Source organism: Phyllopteryx taeniolatus, chromosome 15, assembly GCF_024500385.1.
Source record: "Phyllopteryx taeniolatus isolate TA_2022b chromosome 15, UOR_Ptae_1.2, whole genome shotgun sequence".
NCBI classification, from domain to species: Eukaryota; Metazoa; Chordata; class Actinopteri; order Syngnathiformes; family Syngnathidae; genus Phyllopteryx; species Phyllopteryx taeniolatus.
In genome coordinates this window covers 13,824,048-13,846,745 of record NC_084516.1, presented here as the reverse complement: position 1 = coordinate 13,846,745, position 22,698 = coordinate 13,824,048, and the positions used below count along the sequence as shown (strand labels likewise).

The window sequence follows — 22,698 nt, the reverse complement described above, 5'->3', positions numbered from 1 at the left end:
CTGTGTGCTCAGGTAGTGAGTGGGACAATGGTACCAGAATCCAAGCCGGACATGTGACTGGATGTCGGAGGACATATAAGCGCTTTGATGCCGTTTGTCCACACACACAAAGAGAAAGAGGCAAGATGAGATTTCTAACATTGCTTTTTGTCATCTTTGCTGTGGCAGCGCTGCAGTCTGGTAAGATGATGAAAACCTTGAGTGGGCATTTCATCAACTTGTAGCATCAGTTATACTTTTGGTTGAATTGCAGTAATAGAAATGCATTTGTCTTGTCCTGCAGCTTTCTCTGCATCGCTGCAATCTGCTGAAGAGGAAGAAAAGGTTCATTACGGTGAGCAGTGGTGATTTCAAAATGAACACTGATCATGAGTATTAAGGTAATCACACTTTTGTCTTGCAGATGTGCTAACTGAACTGCTGAAAATAGGTAATTTGCATTTGGTTATTCACATTTGCCATGTAAAGATGAAATATAATGGCCTTTTATTTTCAAATGCACCACAGTGTTTTTCTCAATATAATAATTTTATTAACAATATATCATAATGACAATCATTTATACATGTGAATTATGCTCATTAAATTTGATCAAGTTTTTTAAGGTATTATATTTGAACCGAACATGTATTGGATAATATAAGAGTAAGAAGACTATCAATAATAACGTATTCTAACTGTTAGGAAATCATAATATAACGGTGCATTTTCATCATAATTATTGATATGTTAGACGGTAATCGGAGTAAGTAATTGAAATATAAAACTCAATATTAAATCACAAGTAATAATAATGTTGGATTATTCTTGGTATTATTACTGTAAAATAGAATTATATTGTTTCATGTGGTGTTATTAACAACATTAATAGCAGTCTATTTCTATTCATAATTAAGCAGCATATTGCATCATGTATGTATTGTATGATTGTGTGTGTTCAGATCAGCTGGAGTTTGAGGCTGCTCAGAAGAATGAAGAAGCTCAGATGAACAGTACGATTCTAACAGCATAATGTGCACTGCAGTGTGACTTCTCGTGAATGTGTTGAATTCAAGTGACGTCCGTCTTCTAGTTACAGAGGAGCGAGGGGAAGACGCACGCTACCTTGGTAAGTGGAGCCATAAACCTCACTTAACGGACTCATCTGGGTTCCTGTCATAATGTGATCCCTTGTGTAAATATCCACACAGAGGCTGCTACAGATGAATCTGGTCAAATAGTAAATGATATTCATAGTACTAATAAATAGTGTGCATATGTTTAATAAGTCACTGGTGATTTTATTTTATTTTTTTTCCCCCCACAGTGGAGATGCACAGTGAGGATTCAGTCGGTGACGCAGCAGGTGAGCGAAGCTACAACTGAATGAAACATAACAGTATGAGTAATGTGCTTTTGGAATACAATAGAATAAAATACACCTTAGAAACTACAGTTGGAAGTAAACAAGAGGTTTATCCACACTTATTCAAGAATTTTTGGAGGGTTAAAAAAAAATAATAATTCCCCCCCCCCCCAATGCAATTATATTGGGTGTCAATTACCAGCAGATTTTTGTCCGGCCCGGTCCTTATCCCCCGCAAATAGCGGAGGTCCACTGGATAGTTGTCAACTACAGTACATATGGTTTATTATTCATTATATATATATATATATATATATATATATATACACACACACACACACAGGCTACTATACTATACGCAGATGTGAATATGAACAAAAGCAGCAAGAATAGTCAGCAACATTATACGTACACCACTGGAAAACAACATGATGAGCACTCATACAATCCACTGAGTGTCCCTGGTGCATTTATTTCAGCAGCGGAGGTACACGGTGAGCTTTTGAGCGATGCAGCAGGTGAGTGCAACACGTGCTTGGATGCTGCACACATGCACAGTTTTACATATTAGATAACACACCAATAATCCCCCTGTTCCTTTGCAGAGGGAGGGCGTCGCTCTTCTGACGCGGCAGCTGCAGAGGAGGGTAAGGGTGGGATTGGCCTGTAGCTGGCGACTAAACCCACTTTGAGAAAGTCTAGCATTTTGCAGCATGAGTGTGAAAAGCACACAACCTTGTTGTGTCTTTGTGCAGGTGCAAACTGTCAGTCCACAGAGCAGACGGCGACAGATGGTCAGAGGCGCGCACTCTGCTCAAGTTAGGAAAGTTGTCAAGTTATTCAAAATTATGTTATGTAATTGTTGTTGCTTCCAGAGCAACAGCAGCAGTCACCTGCACACCCGGAGAGCACTTCAGGTAAGTAAGATGGAAGTATAGATAAAATTAAATCTTCATGCAGTCTCAATATATTCATACGACAGCTCTCCATTAGAATGTGAACCCATCCCATATTTCTGTTTCATGACGCAAGTACCAAACAGATATTATCCACCATATTGTACACAAGATAACAACACAACACAGCACGACACTACGGAAAATAACACAACATAACACAAAGATATCACAGCATGACATAATGCAACATAACATATAATACTGCAACACAGCTTTGTGTAATGTAACCTAACATGACACAATTATCGACAGTACTACGCTACAGAACACAGTATACCACAACACTATTAAAGAAAAACATGACACTACGTAACACGTGACATAGCATTACGTAACATGACGCAGCAGAGCACAACACCATGTAACACAGCATTACATGACATAGCGCAACATAACACCACACTACAGAACAAAATATGGCTCAACACTGCATAAAATGACAATCATACAGCACTAAGTTAAACAAAAATACAAAGTAACCTGTGTAACATTACTAATAACACTATGTAGCACAGTACAGCGCTGTATGACAATGTAACACTACATTACATAACACTATAAAACAAAACAACACAATGCAACACTACATGACATGACGCAACACTATATAAAAAAACAACATAGGATAACCCTTTATTGATCCCCAGAGGTCAAAGTTCAGCCTAACTCTATGCAAAATAACACCACATACAGTCACAAAACAAAACAGAATAATACAATATAACACAATACTGCATGACATGACACAACACTATAACACAAAACAAAACAGCATAACGTAATACAACACAACAATGTAGAACAAAACGACACAATGCAAAATTATAAAATGACAAAACACACACACTACATGACATGATACAGCACGATGCTGGAAAACAATTAACATACGATCCTTTCTTGATCTCCAGACGGGAAATTCAAGGCAAATTTGACACAGAAAACAACATATTACAAAACATCACAACAAAATACAGCAAAACAATATAACACAGCGTGACATACCATGACAGTCTTAAACAAAACATCTTAGCATAACATGAAAGAAAAAAAATAACAAAACGACACTATATTATAAAACAACATAGCACATTACACCCCTGTATAACAAAAGAGCACAACACCATGCCATAAAATAACATTCCATGACGCCATCCAGCACTATATAACGAACAACATAACACTCAAAAAGAAAACAACTCAGTACAATACAACGCTATACAACCAAACACTACATACTGTAACATAAAACAAATGAAAAAGGAAATAAAATAAGATAAAGCATAACTCAATACAGCACTTTATAACAAGACACTACATGTAGGACATAAAACGATGCAATTCCACACTATATAACAAAATGACAACACTATAACATTACACAATACAACACTAAATGACACAACAATGCATAACGTAACTTATAACACAACACTACACGAGATAATACATTAATAATGAATAACTAGATGACCATCGAGCTGTATCGTGTGCGTTGCGCGCCATGTATAGTGTTCAGCTGTACCTAATGATGTGGCCTTTTGCTCATGTCGGTACAGAAGATGACGGCAAGGATTCGACCAAGGAGGAAGGTGACCACGCACGCGCTCACACTGTCAGGACTGGGCAAGCGTTTGTGCCCAAGGGCCACATTTGATTATTAAAATGAACAGATGGGCCAGGTAGGTCATTTGTATATAAGGTGAACTTTTTTTTTTTTACGTTAATATGTAAGAGAGTTTGTAGTGTTAATTCTGACTTGGACACGATAGCTGCATGATGTCGCTCGATACCGATACTGAAACGATACCGTGGCAAAAACATGAAACGGCAGTTAGAGCTGTGGAATCACAGATGACAAAACATGAAACTTGTTGTTGTTAATTGGTAATGTTAATAATGTTATTACTATTAATTCAATAATATTGGGAAGAGGATGACGTTAAATAGAATTCTAAATAACATTTTATTATTTTCATGTCGTACAGTATATAGCCTATATGCAGGGCTGCACATAAGTGGTGTGCATACACACTGAATACATTAAAAGTGCACCAGATTTGATTGTATTATTTACGTGCTGCCAAGTATTTAATTTTTTTGGGTGTGAGCGCTGTGGTAGAAGCGCACGAGTAGTGTTATCGTTCACAAACAACCTTTTGAGCGAACTTACTGAATGAAATCACTTCACGACTTGATTCGTTCTTCAGTTTAGTCGTGCTCAGCTGCGAGCCTGTGGCGCAGAGGTAGCACAGCTGCTACGACGGTCCGTCAAAATATGTCTTTACGTGAAACCGGACCGTGGTGCAAAAAAAGATTGGGTACCGCTGCGCTAGAGAATTGCGCCAAATCAGCTGGTCGCTCGGTCCCACGCTCATAGTTGGTGCGGAATGCATCCTCCGCTGGCTGGCTGTTGGCCAGTGGCGGTACTAGCTTGAATGGCGCGCCCTGACCCACACCTCACCCCATTGTCCTCCTCATCATCATTGCTAATTGCAAAGCGGGATCCCACAACCACGGTCCTCCCCCTTTTGCCATAGACTATATATAAATAACATGAACATTTCCTCACCTGATTCTAAAATTAGTATCCATCTATAATTACAGGTATAGACCGAATGCAAGGTATGAAATAATATAAAATGTCTAAATGTCAATTCCAACAGGTATGTACATTATGTATATATGTGTGTATATATATATATATATATATATATATGTGTGTGTGTGTGTGTGTGTGTGTGTATATATGTATATGCCACCAAATAAATTTTTAATATTAGTTTTCTGTCAACACCACTAATCCAGTTCGTATATCAAAATGTGCAAAAGAGCCCGTTATTCACCTACACTACACTGTGCGCTTCTCTCTCTCTCTCTCTCTCTCTCTCTCTCTCACACACACATTCATCCTTAACCGTTGTAAATAGCTATGCCACGGCAGGCAATTTGGTTAATTAAACACGTGGCTTAGCTTTAGAAGAGTTGTAGGCGCCAAGTGTGAGATGCCAGCGAATAAATATGGTAAGGCCTGCCTACAAATATGTCCGCCCCATTACAATTGCATGCACCGTGTTTTACTATGGCTGACTTAAGTTTCTCATTCCACTAGGCGACAACTTTTTTGAAAGTTTAAAAATCTTGCCAGGCATCCACGGCAGTCACTGTGACCCATCCCCTCCCCCGCGGTGTCTCACTACGGCCTGAAAGCGGGGCTGCCGTGGCCGCCGGGAACATGGTGTAAATGTCGTAGCCTTAACAAACACGTCCACTGCACCAGTGTGGCCAGATGCAGTATAAGGGACTGTCAGTGTGTGTGTGTGAATGTGAGCTTATGCAATGCAGCACATTGTGGGGGAAACTGGATGCAGCCAGTCTGGGTCAGCTGAAAATAGTCAAAAGCCTTTTATAGGCCTTGGCTGAGAACACAACATTTACACATACCACACTGGTGTTTTTTTTTTTTAACAAGCTGATGATTGAAATTTGTCAACAACAATGTGAACGCTGCAGAGATGACCAAATCTTTGGACTGGTTTATACATGTATGACACAAAACCAGGACCGTTGTTTTTAAAGGACACTGTCCCCTGGTACTTATTGTTCTGGATTTATACTCTAACTATATTTGCTTGTGCTACTTGCAGCAGTTTATGAATGAATGGCGTGGTTGTAGTTTACATACAGCGAGTTCGACACACCTTTACTGCACCTGTTTGAGCAAAACCTGTTGAGTGAGTAGTGATCCACCAGGAAGCTGAATGTGAGTCACAGTAATGGCTTGCCGTGCTGGGAATTTAACTGTTACTTTTTTTGTTCTTTTCCTGCCAAACAGACTTACTCGAGTGAGAGCACACCTGAGTGGATGGGAGCACTTTTTACAGCGTGGCAGAGCCAACTCCAATAAATTCTAAATTAAAAAAAAAAAAAAAAAAAGAAAACAAAGTGTCAAGCTTGTCTACTCTGCTTTGTAAAAGGGAAGCGGCAACATTTACAGTAAACTTCAGGACAAGTTCCAGAAACTTCTGTGGGAAGTTTGGCTGAGGAATTTTGAGATATATTTCAAGTTGGATGGATTGTTATGCTCATTTAGGCTAATTAGCTGTTCATTACTGGTAAATACAAACAAATAGCCATCCATTTTCTATAGCGCTTGTCCTCATTAAGGCCTCGGGCTAGCTGGGCCTATGCCGGCTGACTTTGGGCGAGAGGCGGGGTGCACCCTGGACTGGCCACCAACCAATCACAGTGCTCATATAGACAAAATGTAATACAATACAGTGGACCCCTGCATACTCACCATTTGGAACCAAGATTGACCTATTTGCATATTTCTTCAAATTAATAATAGTTTTTTTTTGGGAGGGGGGCGCTTAACACTGAAAACGCTTATTGAAAATTGCCAGTTTCCGGGTTTGTTCCCCCACAAAAAAAAGAAAAAAATCTTTAAATAATTTTAAATTTTCTGTGGGTGCCTAACCGCGAGTATATCCATCCATTCATTTTCTATAACGGTTATCCTCTTTAGCGTTGCAGGTGGGCTGTAGTGTATGCCAGACTACAGAATGTACCCTACATTTAGTCCCAAGGCTCCAGCACACAGGTTCTATAGAAAATGGATTCACTCTTATCTATGGACAATTTAGTCTTCAGTTAACCCTAAGCGGACCTTTGGCGAGAGAAGCGGGTTACGCCCTGGAATAGTGGTCGGCCAATCATAGTGGACTTATAGACAAACTGTTAACTCACATTCATCCCTATGGGCAATTTAGTCCAGTGAACCTAACGTATGCTCTTGGGATGTGGGAGGAAGCCAGAATAGCCAGAGAAAACCAATGCAAGCATGGGATGACATGAAAACTTGACATAGGAAGGCCAAAATTCAAATCCAAACCATACCTTGCCACTACTGTACTTACTCACAAGGAAGGTTTCAAACATTTCAACACACAGAACTAAACCTTTATTGTACAACTTAGATAAAACATTTTTACAATGTTTGACTTTTTCCATCCATGATGTGGCTGTGTCTGTATATTTAAATAAAAAATAAAAAAAGATCATTCTTTGGTACCTTAAGGGTAAATGAAAACATTTAAGGCAACTCGAGCATGTACATGTGTGAAATGCATTTAAAAGTTCAATAGGCAAATATACGCTACCAGTGGAATGCAACACATTTTCCCCCAAATGGACCACTGAGTATATTCAATTGCCCGCTAAAAGGGGACCCCCCCCCCCACCCCCCTCAAAAAAAAAAAGTTTTCAGGGCAGTTGGACACTTGCGTGTAAATGTAACCAAGGATCGATACCAACAAGCTCAAACGGGATTTCAGCACATTCTTGTTTAGAGAGACAATTTCAATTCACAATATTCAGTGTTTCAATACTTTCCAAGGCGCATACATTAGAGAAAGTCAGCTGTTTGTTTTTCCACAACTTTTTTTTTTTTTTGCTTGTGACATGTTCTAAAAATAACATGCCACACTCAAAAGGAACCATCAAATATCACACTAACCATTTGCTTTGACACCTAGAACACAAAACCGAGATATAGGCAGTTTAACATTAATGTATTTCACAATTTTCACACTTTTTGAACTACATTACATTGGTTTGAGCATAGGTGAAAGGTGAAGACTATCCTTAAGGCTATTTTGTTATGGACACCCATTTCTGATTTGATCCACAATTAGCTGGTCTTTCCCCTCCAGTCATCAGCAATATAATTAGTCAAATGTTCCAAAATTTCTCTTCCTCAGCAGTGATTTATTATTTTTTTTAATGTAGAGAATAGAGTCTCAGTACTCCAGAAGCCTGATTGGGGGGGGGGGGGGGGGGGGGGGGGGGGGGGGGTATAATCCCACTCACATAGCAATAACCTGGTTTTCAACTAAAAAAACTTTTGCATCTATGCCAACTCTGTTGAAACATCTGCAAAAGTTTTAATACTGCATTTTAATAATTTTTTGGTTTGTTTTCCAAAAGAAAATTAAAACTGCATGGTGTTATTGACAGAACTGCAAAGTAAAAAAAAAAAAAAAAAAAGTATTTGAAAATCAAGTTGTTGCCTTTTACAGAATGAGAAGATACAAAAAAAAGCAAGAACAAGGAAATGCAATAGTCTCAATGGGAGGCCTGACTGGAAACAAGCAACACAATGTGAGCCGTTACATAATGCAGCCATGACCCTAAAGGACTATATCGCAAGTCCCATTAAACATCTGTAGTTTATTTTTTTTCCATTGGCTTGAGGTAAGCGATATATGAACCCCGCCCAACTCCACTCCTCTCGGTGCACACCGGAGCGGTCGTCGTCGTCTTCTCTCTTCTCCCCATGAGGGGGCCAAAGCCTCACACGGTGCCGTTGAAGGCGTAGATGAAAATGGCCATGATGGCGGCGCTGATCAGGCCCGAGATGGGTACGGTAACGAACCAGGCCATGAAGATGTTACGGAACAGACGCCAATCCACCGCCTTCTTGGAGCGCAGCCAGCCCACAGCCACCACGGAGCCCACCTGCCAAAAATATTCAGAGTGAGTCTCGCCGACTACTTCCTGTTTACTGGAGCCGGTCACACTGACAAAATCCAGTGTGAGCGCAGCCTACCTTGCAGTGGGTGGTGGAGACGGGCAGGCCGACATTCGAAGCGACCACCACAGTCAGAGCAGACGCCAGCTCGATGCTGAAACCACTGCGCGAGGCAATCAAAAGTCTTTTAGACACAAATCCTGAAGTTCCACTCAACAGACCTTTGTACTCAACTTTGTCTAAATTAATACATGTAAATGAGGTAAGAAAAAATATCTTTTTATAAAGTAAAACAGCATTTTTAAAAGTGAATTTTATTTTACCAATATTGTATTGAGCTTAACTCCCAAGTAAAAATCAATCACTAAAGGAATAAAAACATTCAAATGAAACAATATTACAGGACACTTGATCATGTCAAATGCTCGCTGGGCCAGATGAAAGAATGTACGGTGTCAGGCGTGTGTAGAACCTTACCTGGAGGGAGTAATGGGGGTGAGGTCCCTGCCCATGGTCTGGATCACTCTGCGGCCCCACACCCACAGGCCCATGCAGATGCCCAAGCCTCCGTAGAGCAACAGCCACGTGGGCGTGGGTTCCTTGGACGTCACGCTGCCGCTGGCGTACACCAGCCAGAGAGCGACCAACGGGCCGATGGCATTGCTGCACAACGCAAAATGGAATCGTTAACCCCGCCGATGCGTTCGAGACGACGCGTCGCCTCACGATGAACGGACGCGTACCTGACGTCGTTTCCTCCGTGAGCGAAGGAGCCGAAGCAAGCGGTGAGAATTTGGAGGAACTGGAAGAGCACGGACACTTCGGGTTTGTCCGCGTCCAGTCCGTCCTCGTCCAGGGAGCTCTGGGTGCTGCCCGCGTCTTCCTTGCCCATCTCCAGCGTCACGTCGTCCTCGCCCAGGCCTTCGGGCGCAGCGTGCTCAGCCACGGCGTTGCAGTAGCTGGTGTAGCTGTCCATGCGTATGCGCTTCCTGTCCTGGCCTTGTCCGGGGGCCTTGTCCCCGTCCTGGGGCTCGCCGTCCTTGTGCTTAAAGTCGGCGTGCATGCCGATGATGGCCATAGTGTACGACGTGTAGCTATTGTTGCGGCGGATGGGCCGCTCGCCGCCCTCGCCCATACAGTCGCCCACCTTGGCCAGGTGGAGCTTGTGCAGCAGGTCCTTGTAGAGGCCCGAGTCCTTGTGGACCGTGTGGTACTGGCTGTAGCCGTTGCTCGGGATCTGTGCCGGCCGGTTGTTGAACTGGACCTGATGGGCACCAGTGGCAGAACCGTTGCTGGGCTGCTTGGGGACTGCACAGCGAGAGAGAGCCAAGTCCAATGGGGGACAGTCAGTTCACAGTGATGGCAATGTAGGTTTAGTTTTTTTCTCCTCCCTTAATAATACAAAACCATTACAAATATGGAAACAAATTAATCAGGAAGAGGGGAAACACTACTGTACATACATAAGCTAGCACTAGAGCTAAGAATGTCTTCAGCTGAACATGCTACCTCGTCAGCCTGTAGCTAACACTAGCAGCTAACATTAGCATTACTCTTCTTCACTGCTCACAATGCCATCATGCTGCCATAGCTTATTACAGGTTTTCGTGTGACCTTTGAGCCATCTTTGAGAGTTCACTTTAAATGTAGATTTTTTAAAAATGCTATGCTCTAATATACTTACCACCATTAGCATTGTTACACTCCGTTTCATCCGACTCCCCAATGTCAAAGGCCACCTTGCGCTCTTTGACGACGTCGCCCTCATCGCAATCTCCGATATTGAACGCCACACGCCGCTCCTCGGAAGCCGGCGGGACCGCGGGAATTTGATCGGCAGCCGGGGAGGACGGCGCCGACGCCTCCTTGTCCGTGGGTTTGAGGATGGGACAGTGGGGCTCCTTCAGCTCGCTCTTCTCCATGAGGGGGCTCTCCGAGGGGCTGGAAGACTTAATATCTCCTAGTAAGGGGACAAAAGTTGGGAGTGAGACATTACTTGGGACTAGGGCTGCCCAATTAATAAAATCTTGTTATTGCAATTTTGGCTGCCACGATGAAATGAGCCTAATCTTTTACATTTAAAATGCGGGCACTGCTGCATATGAGAAGCACTTTGTTGGCAGCCGTGCCTCCAACCTAGTCAGCCAGCCACCAGGGGGCGAACGCATGCTTAAGGCTTCAATTCAGCGCCACTGTGCTCATGTGCCAACTTCAAAACAAAAGCCTAAATGGCATTGCTATTCTCTAGCATCCATCCATCCATTTTCTTCCACTTATCTGAGGTCAGGTTGTGGGGGCAGGAGCTTTAGCAGGGAAGCCCAGACTTCCCTCTCCCCAGCCACGTCATCCATCTCTTCCGAGGGGATCCCGAGGTGTTCCCAGGCCAGCCGAGAGACGTAGTCTCTCCAGCGTGTCCTGGGTCGTCCCCGGGGTCTCCTCCTGGTGGGACGTGCCCGGAACCCCTCAGCAGGGAGGCGTCCAGGAGGCATCCTAAACAGATGCCCGAGCCACCTCATCTGGCTCCTCTCAATGCGGAGGAGCAGCGGCTTAACTCCTTCTTCACCACAACGGACCGATACAAAGTCCGCATCACTGCAGACGCTGCACCGATCCGCCTGTCGATCTCCCGTTCCATTCTTCCCTCACTCGTGAACAAGACCCCAAGATAGTTGAACTCCTCCACTTGGGGCAGGATCTCATCCCCGACCCGGAGAGGGCACTCCACCCTTTTCCGACTGAGGCCCATGGTCTCAGATTTGGAGGTGCTGAACTCCAGAGTGGAAGAGAGTCCAACCCCTCTCGAGAGGACTGGTACCAGAGCCCAAGCTGTGTGTGGATGCGAGTCCGACCGACTATATCTAGTCGGAACTTCTCGACCTCGCGCACCAGCTCGGGCTCCTTCCCTGCCAGAGAGGTGACATTCCACGTCCCTAGAGCCAGCTTTTGCAGCCGGGGATCGGATCGCCAAGGTCCCCGCCTTCGGCCACCGCCCACGGCCCCTATGGCCCCTCCCACAGGTGGTGAGCCCATGGGAATGGCATTGATGTCCAATGTAGTAATATATATGAAGCGTTTATTTTAAAGTTGGCCCTCTCAGCACATTGGCGGAGAGAGGGCGTGTCGCGGTAAGACACTACGAACAATCGTTGTAGCGGCTGGCAAAGAAAAAGTACATAGAGAGGGAAATCACAACTGTCAAGTTCTTTGCATTTTGTGACCGTGTACGACTGACCAATCAAGAAGAACGGAGACGTACCCTTCCTTTACAATTCACTATATTATCAATGGGGATTTTCAAATGAAAAGTCGGTGCTTACAGCCTAATGTTAGTGCGTTTTATGCATTAACTGTATTTGCTTCCATTAAGTTACAATTCGTGATTGCACTTTATAATAGCATATTTATTCAGTGAGCCCTTGGCAAAGAAGACATTCTGGGGGTAAATTTATTTTTTATCATTAATTCTTAAGATTAACTTGGCACTGAAAACTGTTACATGGTTTGTTGAAAAGTAGTGCAATAAAAATACAGATTTTCCCCTAACATGAATAATGATTACAATATGAATCAAAATAATCGCGATTCTTATTTTTGCCATAATTGTGCAGCCCTACTTCAGACGCATCAAAATATTAAAAAAAATACAAGCACGGGACACGAGGACCCTTTCACAAAAGTACATGACCAGGGGAGGGAAAATACTGTTAAAAGGATCCAGTGACATGGGATGTATTTACAATACCGCTTAGAAAATCCGTCTTGTGTCTCACACGACAAGTGCTTGTGGATTCAAGATGATCCAGTAAAGCAGGTGTGGGAAAACCTAATTGCTCAGGGGCTACATTTCCATTACTTCATCTTACCCATTGAAATTAAATGCCATTAATTCGTTCCTGACCCACAAAAACTACCTTTTTTTTTTAAATATTTTTTTTCTGTAAAATAGCCCTGTATTGACAAAAACGAAAAAAACTGTAAAATGCATAATAGAATATAAATGAAATTAACTGGTTTTACACGCAAATAAACCAAAAGTCACAAACACCATAGTCCATCAGTGTGTTGATGTGCACTTTCAGGAGCTACAGTCAGTCCTGTTAGCCATTTACCACACCATTAGTTCACTGTTAGCATCTGCTCCATGCTCCTCGCAAGTGTTTTCATTTTGCATTTGTGTTTGATTGGCCCGTTCAATAAATGGCCGAAAGGGCATCTGCAACTTTTTTCCCCACTTCACAGAAGCGGTGGCGTACAAGAAGCTCGCTTGTAAAATCTTTTGGCTCACTGTCCAAAGCAATAAATACATTTAAGTCCTAAAACACAACTTTTAAAGTCCAGTCCTCCATGTTAACATGGATATTTGAATTCAACAGCCATCAATAGCAGTGAATGAGTTAAAACCTAAGAAAAAAGAAAGAACAAGAGACAGCTTGTTACTACAAAAATGTAAGTCTAGGTACCACTGTACAAATCAACCACTGTACAATCAAATGTTTGTAAATTTGTAATGAATACAATAAATAAAATATTCAATGAGCTAAATAAAAGGGGGGGATAAGGCAAACTTAATGCAACAAATACTACACCACTCTGGATATGTCGCGTCAACACCTTACAGTCAACCGTGACTTATTTTAGACGGCCGTGCTAAAGGCCAGTTAGTTGGATTACTATGACCCACATAGAGCAGACTTACTGCCTATCAGTTTAACTGAATACCCAATGAATGGATTAAAAAGTAAACCGTCTAACTAGGTGTAGCTTGAGACAGCTGGTTCAGGCGGTGTGGTCAGCAAGGAAACCGTTTCAGTGGTTAAGTAGACTCGGGGAAATGAGTCAAGTCATCCACTTACGTTCGATCTTCTTCTTCAGGCGCGGACACACGATGAACCAGACCACGACGGCCGTCAGCTGGGCACAGCCAAGCGAGATGAGCAAGATGCCCCACCAGGGGAGCTTGTCGAATCCCAACACTGGAGGACCACCGGGCGCACAGAACAAGACACACAAATGGAAAAAGACAAAAAAAGGCAGGTTTTTAAACAAACGGGCAGCGGGTGCCACCTTTCTTTGCGGGCAGCTCACACATTTGGAGTGTGAACATCAATATGGAGGGGCACTTGACTTTGTTTTTATTTGAGACTAGAGGGGTAATTAAACAGTTATTGGTTTCAATATTTCTAAAGCAACGGGAGAATTTCTAAGGCAGCAAGGTGGAAATTCCAAACACAGGTTCATTGAAGACTAAATTGTCACAGAGGGAATGGTTGTTAGTCTATATGTGCCTTGCGATTGACAAGTGCTACAGCAAACTGTAGAACTGACGGAAGAATCTGATTGTTCTGAACTCCTTTTTCTATTGAACTAAACAAATCACCATAATGTGGCTGTAGCACCACTTCAGAGTTGAAAGTGAATCAACTCTGTTGGTTGTAGCCAAGTAGTGCGCTCCATTTAATTTGTCTACTTGTTAAATACTAGTGCATTATGGGTAACTATGTAGTAGGGATAGAGGAACTTGCTTTGATTGGTGCCACAGCAGTGTCTCTGTGGCTCTGACATGCGGTCACGCGCCACTGCTGTGCTCCGTAAGTAAATATTAACAGTGGCGTTGTTATACAGGTCTAGTTAAACATGCGGTCCCCTTCTAAATGAATACTTATGTAACATCTAAAAAATAAAGAAAGGGGGGGGGGGGGGGCAACAATGTTAGCATGACCCCTAACAAGAGCACATCGACAACGAGTTCCTTAAAAGGTGACATTTCCGCAGGGAGTGACAAGGGGGAGTTTTAGCAAAGAGCACCTTGATACCAACACTGCAGCAAGCGCTCGTGCTGCTGACGTCGGCATGATGCAGTGCGTGAGCACAAGTAACGACTTCAACCCCCCAGGGGAAGCAGACATCTTGCTGCAGAGTGACCTTGTCGCTGAATAAATGAAGCGAAGGCAAACAAAAGCAAATGCAAGAGCAAGGCCGAGCGATATGAGTTTGAGGTCGGAGTCCGTGGCGGATCTGTGCGCTGATTCGGCCACGCCGTAGCATGAGACCGAAGAGCACCTCGCTGCCGTTTATTCAGTTATGCAACAGAGCCGTGCGCCCTTCGAGGTGGGCATGGCACAAGGAGAATAATAAGAGGGGCACGGCTCTGTGAATAGCTGAGCTCGCTGCCCTTCGCGCCGCTCATGTGGAGCGAGATGTTCACAAACGGGTGTCAGAACGACTTAACAAAATAAAAATTAATTACAAAGGGGGTGGGTTTGCAGGCTAGACGAGATTCACGTCAGTCTGTCTGTGTGTCATTGTGACTCACTCACAGGCATCCTGCAAAACAGTCCCGCCGCAGCCATTCAGTGGGATGGACGGGGCTGCACAGGAAATGGAATTTTGACCACAGCGGTGTTCCACACCCCGCCTCGAAAAACCTCCGCACACCGCGAGCCACTTTACACAATTCCATGTTGGGTTTTTTCCCGCCCCTCAATGAGCAGCCAAGTTTAATTACACAAGTGACAGCGAGAGTGATACTTTATGGACGAGTGGGCGACTAGACCTAACGTTTGCCTAACTTCCAGCTGAGTGGTTTAGCGCTAGGGAAAAAGGTCTTTGAGTTCAGTATTAGAGCCTGAAAAATGTAATCAAAACTAGCAACCTCCGGGAGACACGGATGATTCAGTTTCAGGAGCTTGACTCAAGTTGAAAAACAACGCCCAAGTATTTGTCCATTTTATGTTACTGGCTAGTGTCGCCACAGTGACGAATGCTGAATGGTGTTTGTTTTTGAGAGTAACTCAGGCAGAAAATCCCTGTCCAGCCAAACGCATTAAGCTCCCATCAATGGAGGCTGGTGCCAGGGTCAGATTGTACCATCATAATGACACTGAACCAGACACACACACACAGTTGTCTGGCGAGCAAAAAGAGGATTTGTTTCCTGCTGTTTGTACTGCCTTACCCGATAGATAACATGGTCTTCAAATCTCAATGTATCTGTTTGGGGTAGAGTTCATTTCATTTTCATTTACAAGGTCACAGTATAGATTTCAATTGGGCTTCCTTGACCTCATTTGTGGAATACAGAGAGCTGACCCTCACCTTCTTTGACCTGCAATCGCGCTGACCTTGCTGACTTGGTCTCTGCCACGGCTATGTGTTTGTGTGCGTGTGTATAGATATATATATATATATATATATATATATATATACACACACACACACACACACATAAAATGTTGGAATGTGCCCTAGGATGCCTGGTGTCCTATCGCACCACGACGATAGCATCTGAGCCTTGAGTCTTGTCACAGGAAACCAAGCCAACTGTCCTTGCTTGGCTGCTACCATGTTACACTGTTGAATCCAACAGGAGACTACAATCCATTTGGATTTTAGACAACTGCTACTCACTTAAATATGCCCCAAGTGCTACCTGACTAACAATGTGGAAAGGGGGGGGGGGAAGTGTGACCTACGATGCAGTAGGCATTTGATGATGTGTCTAAAATGCATTCTCGCACCTTCTTTTGCGTGTTTTTTTTTTTTAACCCAAGTACAAGGACAATTGTACAGAATGTGCCTGGCTAAGCAGGCTCATGGGTTATGATGGAACCACAAGTGATCGCCTCTCAGTGCGCTGATGTGTACATGCACATCAGCGCACCATATCTGGTCCTACTCTGGCCTGTAGCCACCATTTAATGGCCCAGGCCAGCTAACATCTTGTTAGGCCCTGTAGAGAGAAGAACACAAAAGGAGCAAAAGTTGCTCATTTAATAAAAGTGTTTCTTGACGTTAAATGGGGCAACATGTATTCAGAATGAATCAAAGTTATGATTTCACAGACTACAGGCATTAGTCCAAATATAACCAATGACAACACCCTTGTTACTTCTCTTTTCCATCTGCCTGCTGTGCTCCTCTTTTAACATTTTCATTCCACCTATGACCCACTTCCAAACACAAGCAACCAAGAGAGCCCCGAAAAACATGTTAAAATAAACAGAGTTATAAGGATAAACAGTCTGGTTGAGTGTGGAATATGCGTGGGCATCCTGCAGTCTGAATGAGGGAGCAGTTTATTTTAAGCTGTGCCTGAGGACAGACATGGAGAGGGACATGACCGAGACAGTGACACTCACTCGGAGCTCCAGTGAACATGATGGAGAACAGGTTGATTCCTATAGTTATAGCGTAGAACACAGGTAGGGCCTTCAATCCATTTGGCACCGGGTCTTTCTGCAAGGAAGAAATCCCATTCAGGAAAACCAGAACGAATCCTTTACAGTTTTAACATCACACAAAGAAGAACTTACTTCTTATATTGCTCCAAGATCTAATCTTAAACATACCTTGTGCAAGATGAACACGCGCACAAAGTAGAAAACCACAGCCGACATTATCCCAGACAGAAGGGGACTCAGAAACCAAGAAGCAACTGCAAATAACCCAAACAGGAGAGTTAAAATGTCAGTCGCAATTAGAAAATAGCAAACAAGAACAGGATGCAACAATGCGGAATTTCCATTCATTCTTCCTCATCAGACTATTCTGGAACGGGCATCACCAACGCTTTTAAAAATTACAATGTCCCAACACTGGTGAACTATTCTTAAGATCGGGCCCACGGGCGACTCCTGTGGTGACGTGGTGCCTATGGGTACCACGCTGGTGACCCTTGTTCTAGAGCAATACCGTGGCTCTACTTTTTCGAAAGCAAGTGCCTCCCGTCAGGTTACAAACAGGAAACACTTGCTCAGTATCGAGTTACATCAGTTACCGCCAGCATTAGTAATTAGAACCCACAGCGTGCCTCTGCATCAGTGTGGAGGGTGTTGCATAACAATATGATGTTCTGATGTATACAGTTACAATTTTAAGACATCTGCTGAACGTTTCGTAGGCATAATCGCCAAGTCAAAGAGTTTACAGTGTGGTGTCAAACTTAAATAACGCCTCTAACCCTGCAGGGTCTCATGTGTTCTGTGCAGTTACACACTGTCCTTAGCATGTCCCGTTTACAGATACATTGGCACTCATCCCAGCAAAACAAAACAACTAGCATACTCCATTATACTAACAAAGCAGCCACGTACCATTAGAACATGCACCGAGGCTATGAAAAGCTGACAATGGTCATGTGTTACTTACCAATCCAGAGAAGCTCGAGCCACCTGACTCCCTGCTGGCCTCTGGCTACCAGAGAGAAGCCGATGGTAGCACCAACTATGCAGTGTGTTCCAGAGATGGGTAGCTTGAGGAACGAGGCAGCCAGCTGCCACACAGCAGAACCTGAAGGCAAATCGGGACATTGGTCACACGCAACATCTTAGCTATCCTCTATATGTCTACTTGAAAAAATGCCTTTTTGCCCTCGTTGGGGGTGGGGGGACAAAAAAAACAACTAATAACTAACTATAAACTGATACCACCATGTGTAATGGTAAACATTTACCACAATACGCCGCCTGCACAAGTGACATGGCATCTGAAAAGCAGAGTCTGAGAAAATTTCTAACTCATAATATCCCCAAATACACTGTTGTATTTTAGATCAAGCAGATTACTTCAGTGGGTGGGTGGATGGGGAATAATGCCTGGTAAATCTTTCTGCGGTGACTAAATAAACATATATTTTCTTTTTTTTTTTTTAAATCATGAAATATTTCACTCTTAAGTGGTACTCTGTAGTGAATCTCTAAAATGTGAGTTTCACTTTTTTTTTATTTTTTAAATTGAATTAGTTTTCCATGATTTTTTTAATGGAGTGCTTCACAAAGTGGAGTACTAGTATCACCAGTACTACATAGACTCCCTCTAGTGGTATCCAAAAGAATCACTGAATTAAATGTCCAACTTGTGCATAACATTACAGTGGCTTAAACAATTTTTTAAATCCCATACAGAATATTAGAGTTCAGTCACATTTAATCTTTAATAACTGTTTGTTTTCAAACATTTACATACATTTTTTTATTTAACCTACATGTGCATGCAAATGAATGGAATATTAATGAGGGAGTTTCCACCTGACGGCTCTTGTGGACGGACATTGCATTCCAAAAGAATGATACCATAAGTGGTCTGGCGCGTGCCTCCAGAACTTAAAGCATAATAGTTTACATTTTACTTTTTCCACACCAACTCAGGCTAGTCTGTCCTAACTAAGCCTTGTTGCATTAACTGATGAAGCCTGCTCGGATGAGAGGTTAAACATCTTCTAAGACAACCAGAACAGTCCCGCTGCAATTGATTCAATTGAGAATAAAATGAGCTGGATGAATGAGAATATTCACAGACACTCCCTTTATGTGCAATAGATTTTCATTGAATCATTGTTGGAGTCGTTTTTGATTTTCCTATATTTAATTAAGCCCAGTCTAAAGGTTCAAACTGTGCATAATATTACAGTGGCTTATAATGATATTAAATATAGTTTTTAGCCTCTTTACTTTTTAATTAACACTACTACACTTCTGTATTATACTGTTGGTCATTATTGAGGTACTTGGAAAGGCAAGTTTTTCGTTTGAGGTGGTGCTTGGTTTAAAAGGTTTGGATCATATTTTTACAATAATTATTTGGGGGCCTTTTCCCAGCTGCTTACATAATAAAAATGCAACATGGCAAAAGAAACCATTTGCACTTTGTTGACATGGATCTGTGAGCCTTATCAGAGAATCGGCACAGATACTCACCAAACATGGCACTGATGGATCCGGCCATCAACAGATGCTCGGAGCCGTTGTACATGCCCACGTCGATGATGCCATTGCGGATGGTTTCGCTGACCCTGGCGCCGAGAAGCACCGAGCCCACCGTCTCGAACACGGTGGCCAGGATGCAAGCCTGCTTTAGGGTGACCACCCCGGAGCCCACCGCAGTGCCAAACGAGTTGGCGACATCATTGGCGCCCACCGAGAAGGCCAAGATGAAGGCGATGATGAAGCCGATGATCAGCAGCCATAAGTAACCCGTGAGGGGGCCCTGCGCCGCTACCGTAGTGGCTACCACGATTACAGTCACGGTTGCCGTTGTTGAAACCATAACTGTAGATTACAGTACTTCAAAAAAAATAAATATATATATATATAAACTATTAATGCTATAATATTCAAACAGAACAACTATTGGAGGTATGAGGAAATAAATATATCGTCTTGAAGGCCCAGCTTCTTTACAGGACTTATCAGGGACAGGCAAGAAAATAGAGAGGTATAGCGTGACAATTTATGGGGCTTATTGCTATCCTATAATTATACTAAACAGGTTGCAGTTTCTTTGGGTCCGAGTTAGTGCACGGTGTGAAGAGGCGGCCATTGTGCAGGTGTAACAGCAGCAGGTGAACAGGGGAACATCCTGAAAGAACAAACAGGGAGATTTGCTTTAGAGCGGTTCTTCCCAACCAGTGTGTCACGAGAGATCATCAGGCATGCTGCGGGAAATGATCCACTTCCAGTTAGTCTGAAAAATGATTTACCACAAATAATGTATTGTTGTTCATCTATCTATTCCAGCCACATATAGTGACAGGAAGAACAATTAAATGCTCTTCCACTAGATGGCAGAAGGTACAATTAACCTGTGTATCCATCTGTTGCCATTCAAACAAAAGAATAGCTTTGTCTTTACCAGATCACACCAAGTATGTACATTTGAGTACATTGAGACGAGAGCAACATTTCAGTCAATATTGTTGTTTGCCATGATATTAGTCAAATTAACAATATGTTCCCTCACGGCTCAATTAAACTACTCATTGTGAAACTGCTTTAGATTAGTGTTGTCCCAGGTTGATGACAATACAAAGGCCGTTTATAAAACACAGAGCGGAGTGCGGAATAACCTGAGGTTGTAAACGCCTCACTCAATTAATTACAGTATGCAGGAGGACACGTAAAGCGCCTCACGACTGCCATTTTCGCCGAACGTCGCCACACAACTCCGGCTTTAATCGTGCGTCTATACAACGGACTCCCGCACTACCCGACTCTAGACGGCCCGGGGCGTTCAATTGACCCAAGTGTATTGCGTGTCGGCGGTGGAAAAAACACTTGTGGACCGAGACGTTTTCACCGCGAGCACGTGTCGTCATCCATTCATACGACTTTTTAAGCGCCATCTTCAGCGCGACCCTTTTTCAGCGCCTTTAATCACACCACACTCTACACATACATGGAAAGCGGACCGGGATGGTAACCACTGGCGTCAGTATTTGCACGTTGACGCAAAAAAAGGAAATGTACACAAGGTCCGGATGTGGCTACATTGTAGCTAAACGGTGCCGAGCCGCATTCAATGACCTGCCAACTTCCGGACAGATGGCCACCACTCCTAGTATCCGAACGACGACTTTCATTGTGTCGTAAAAATGAGTTACAACTCGAGTCAGACATTGGCCGAAATGCTTTCTTGGACGGTCTGTATTAGTCAAACGACATACAAATTCACGGTTGGGTTTCTTATCTTTACGCTGCGTTAGTAGTATTAGTAAGACTTTTTATTTAAGATAACGTGTCATTGAAATAATTCCGGGTAGACACCCATGCTAACAGTTAGCTAACATCCACTGGCCAACAAGTCGCATGGGGGGAATAAATACACGTTCCGTACTTTTAATGTGACACAACAAAAATCCACTTACCGCACGTCCAGTTGTCAACTGTCGTTTGAAGAATTTCCTTCCAGTAGCCGGCAAGCTAATTAGGATGACGCGCGCGCCTACCGGAACGTTACGAGAACGCGCGGGAGGGACCGTGGAAAATTTTAGTTAAAATTCAAATACGATCAGCGATAAAGGCGTCAGAATAATCACCCGCAAATTAATTACATTAGTACGTAGCGCGATCTGACAGAACGAGATAGCCCAGAACCGTCTCAATTGGACCGGGCTTCACCACCGTGTGTGCCGGCGAACGAGCAGGCGAGGAGGGGGTTTATCATGAGCTCGTGCCGCCCCTCCACCAGCCAGCTGACGGACTGCACGACTGCTTTCATATTCAATGAGGCACTTTTTTTTTGTTTTGTGGTTACTTTCTAACACAACCCGACAAACTACTCACACTCTGTACTAAAGTAGAAGTAAAGACATTTGTGTCAAAAAAAGACAATGGTGCAATGGTCAAAGTAAGATGACTAATTCAACTCCAGTACTTGAGTAAAAGAAAACAAAGAAAATTGTAAAGACTTTGAAATGTACTCGGGTTATCTATCCCAACATTTTGGAAAAACTGAGCCTTTATTGTATGAGGGTTTCTATATTTTTAGTGGCCACAGGTGTCTCACACTCCCAGCTCCTTACCTCGTATAAAATCCAAAAATACCTTTGTTAATGTAGCATTAAATGATAGTCATACTTCCCACAGCACGCAAGGTCCCCCTCCCCAGGCTGCTATACACATCTTATAAATAATGTTTTCTTCATAAAATGTCATTCCTTGACGTGTCCCATCGCAATGTTTTTGAGAATTAAGGTCTTGGATAACCCATTCAGTCATTGAATAGGCAAACTTTTCCCGTAAATTGTGTTCTTCAAACATTCACCAGTCAGCCGATGTGATACGCAGTCTCCTTGAATAATCTCACACTTCATCAGAAATCTGTCCCTGTTAAACCTGTCACTCTGTGACGGTCACATGAATTTGGGTGTCCAAAATGAAGTCAACACGGAAACCAAAAATGTAATGATCTGTGAAATTTAAAGGACTATTCAAATTGCATCAGACATACTGCAAAAAGAGACATTTTGGAAGGAAGGGCCATTTTTAGTTGTACTTAAACTATAAATATTGTTTATGCTATCAAAGTTTGAAAGGATACCTTTTGTTTTATTGTGAGATTGAGTGATGATATAAGATTTTCAGTAA

The 22,698-nt window shown here is 43.0% G+C and overlaps 1 protein-coding gene across 1 annotated transcript; it reads right to left on the bottom strand.

The window, feature by feature from the left end:
• Positions 1 to 7,244: 7,244 nt before the first annotated feature.
• slc20a1b (solute carrier family 20 member 1b) lies at positions 7,245 to 21,796 on the bottom strand. Its single transcript, XM_061800124.1, has 11 exons — positions 21,477 to 21,796; positions 19,531 to 20,191; positions 17,984 to 18,124; positions 17,185 to 17,270; positions 16,975 to 17,071; positions 13,690 to 13,809; positions 10,521 to 10,796; positions 9,580 to 10,144; positions 9,314 to 9,499; positions 8,915 to 8,999; positions 7,245 to 8,823 (listed from the first exon to the last, which is right to left on the bottom strand). The coding sequence occupies exons 2-11, from the start codon at positions 19,877 to 19,879 to the stop codon at positions 8,659 to 8,661; spliced, it is 2,070 nt and encodes a 689-aa protein (XP_061656108.1). The 5' UTR covers positions 19,880 to 20,191; positions 21,477 to 21,796; the 3' UTR covers positions 7,245 to 8,658.
• Positions 21,797 to 22,698: the final 902 nt, after the last annotated feature.

What these genes read in the sequence shown, in the direction of transcription:
- slc20a1b (XM_061800124.1), bottom strand. Translation starts at nt 19,879, where the DNA reads ATGGTTTCAACAACGGCAACCGTGACTGTAATCGTGGTAGCCACTACG. An exon ending in GCTCGAGCTTCTCTGGATTG is followed by an intron (nt 17,271 to 17,983) that starts GTAAGTAACACA and finishes GGTTATTTGCAG; the next exon opens with TTGCTTCTTGGTTTCTGAGT. An exon ending in ACCCCCATTACTCCCTCCAG is followed by an intron (nt 9,000 to 9,313) that starts GTAAGGTTCTAC and finishes TGCCTCGCGCAG; the next exon opens with TGGTTTCAGCATCGAGCTGG.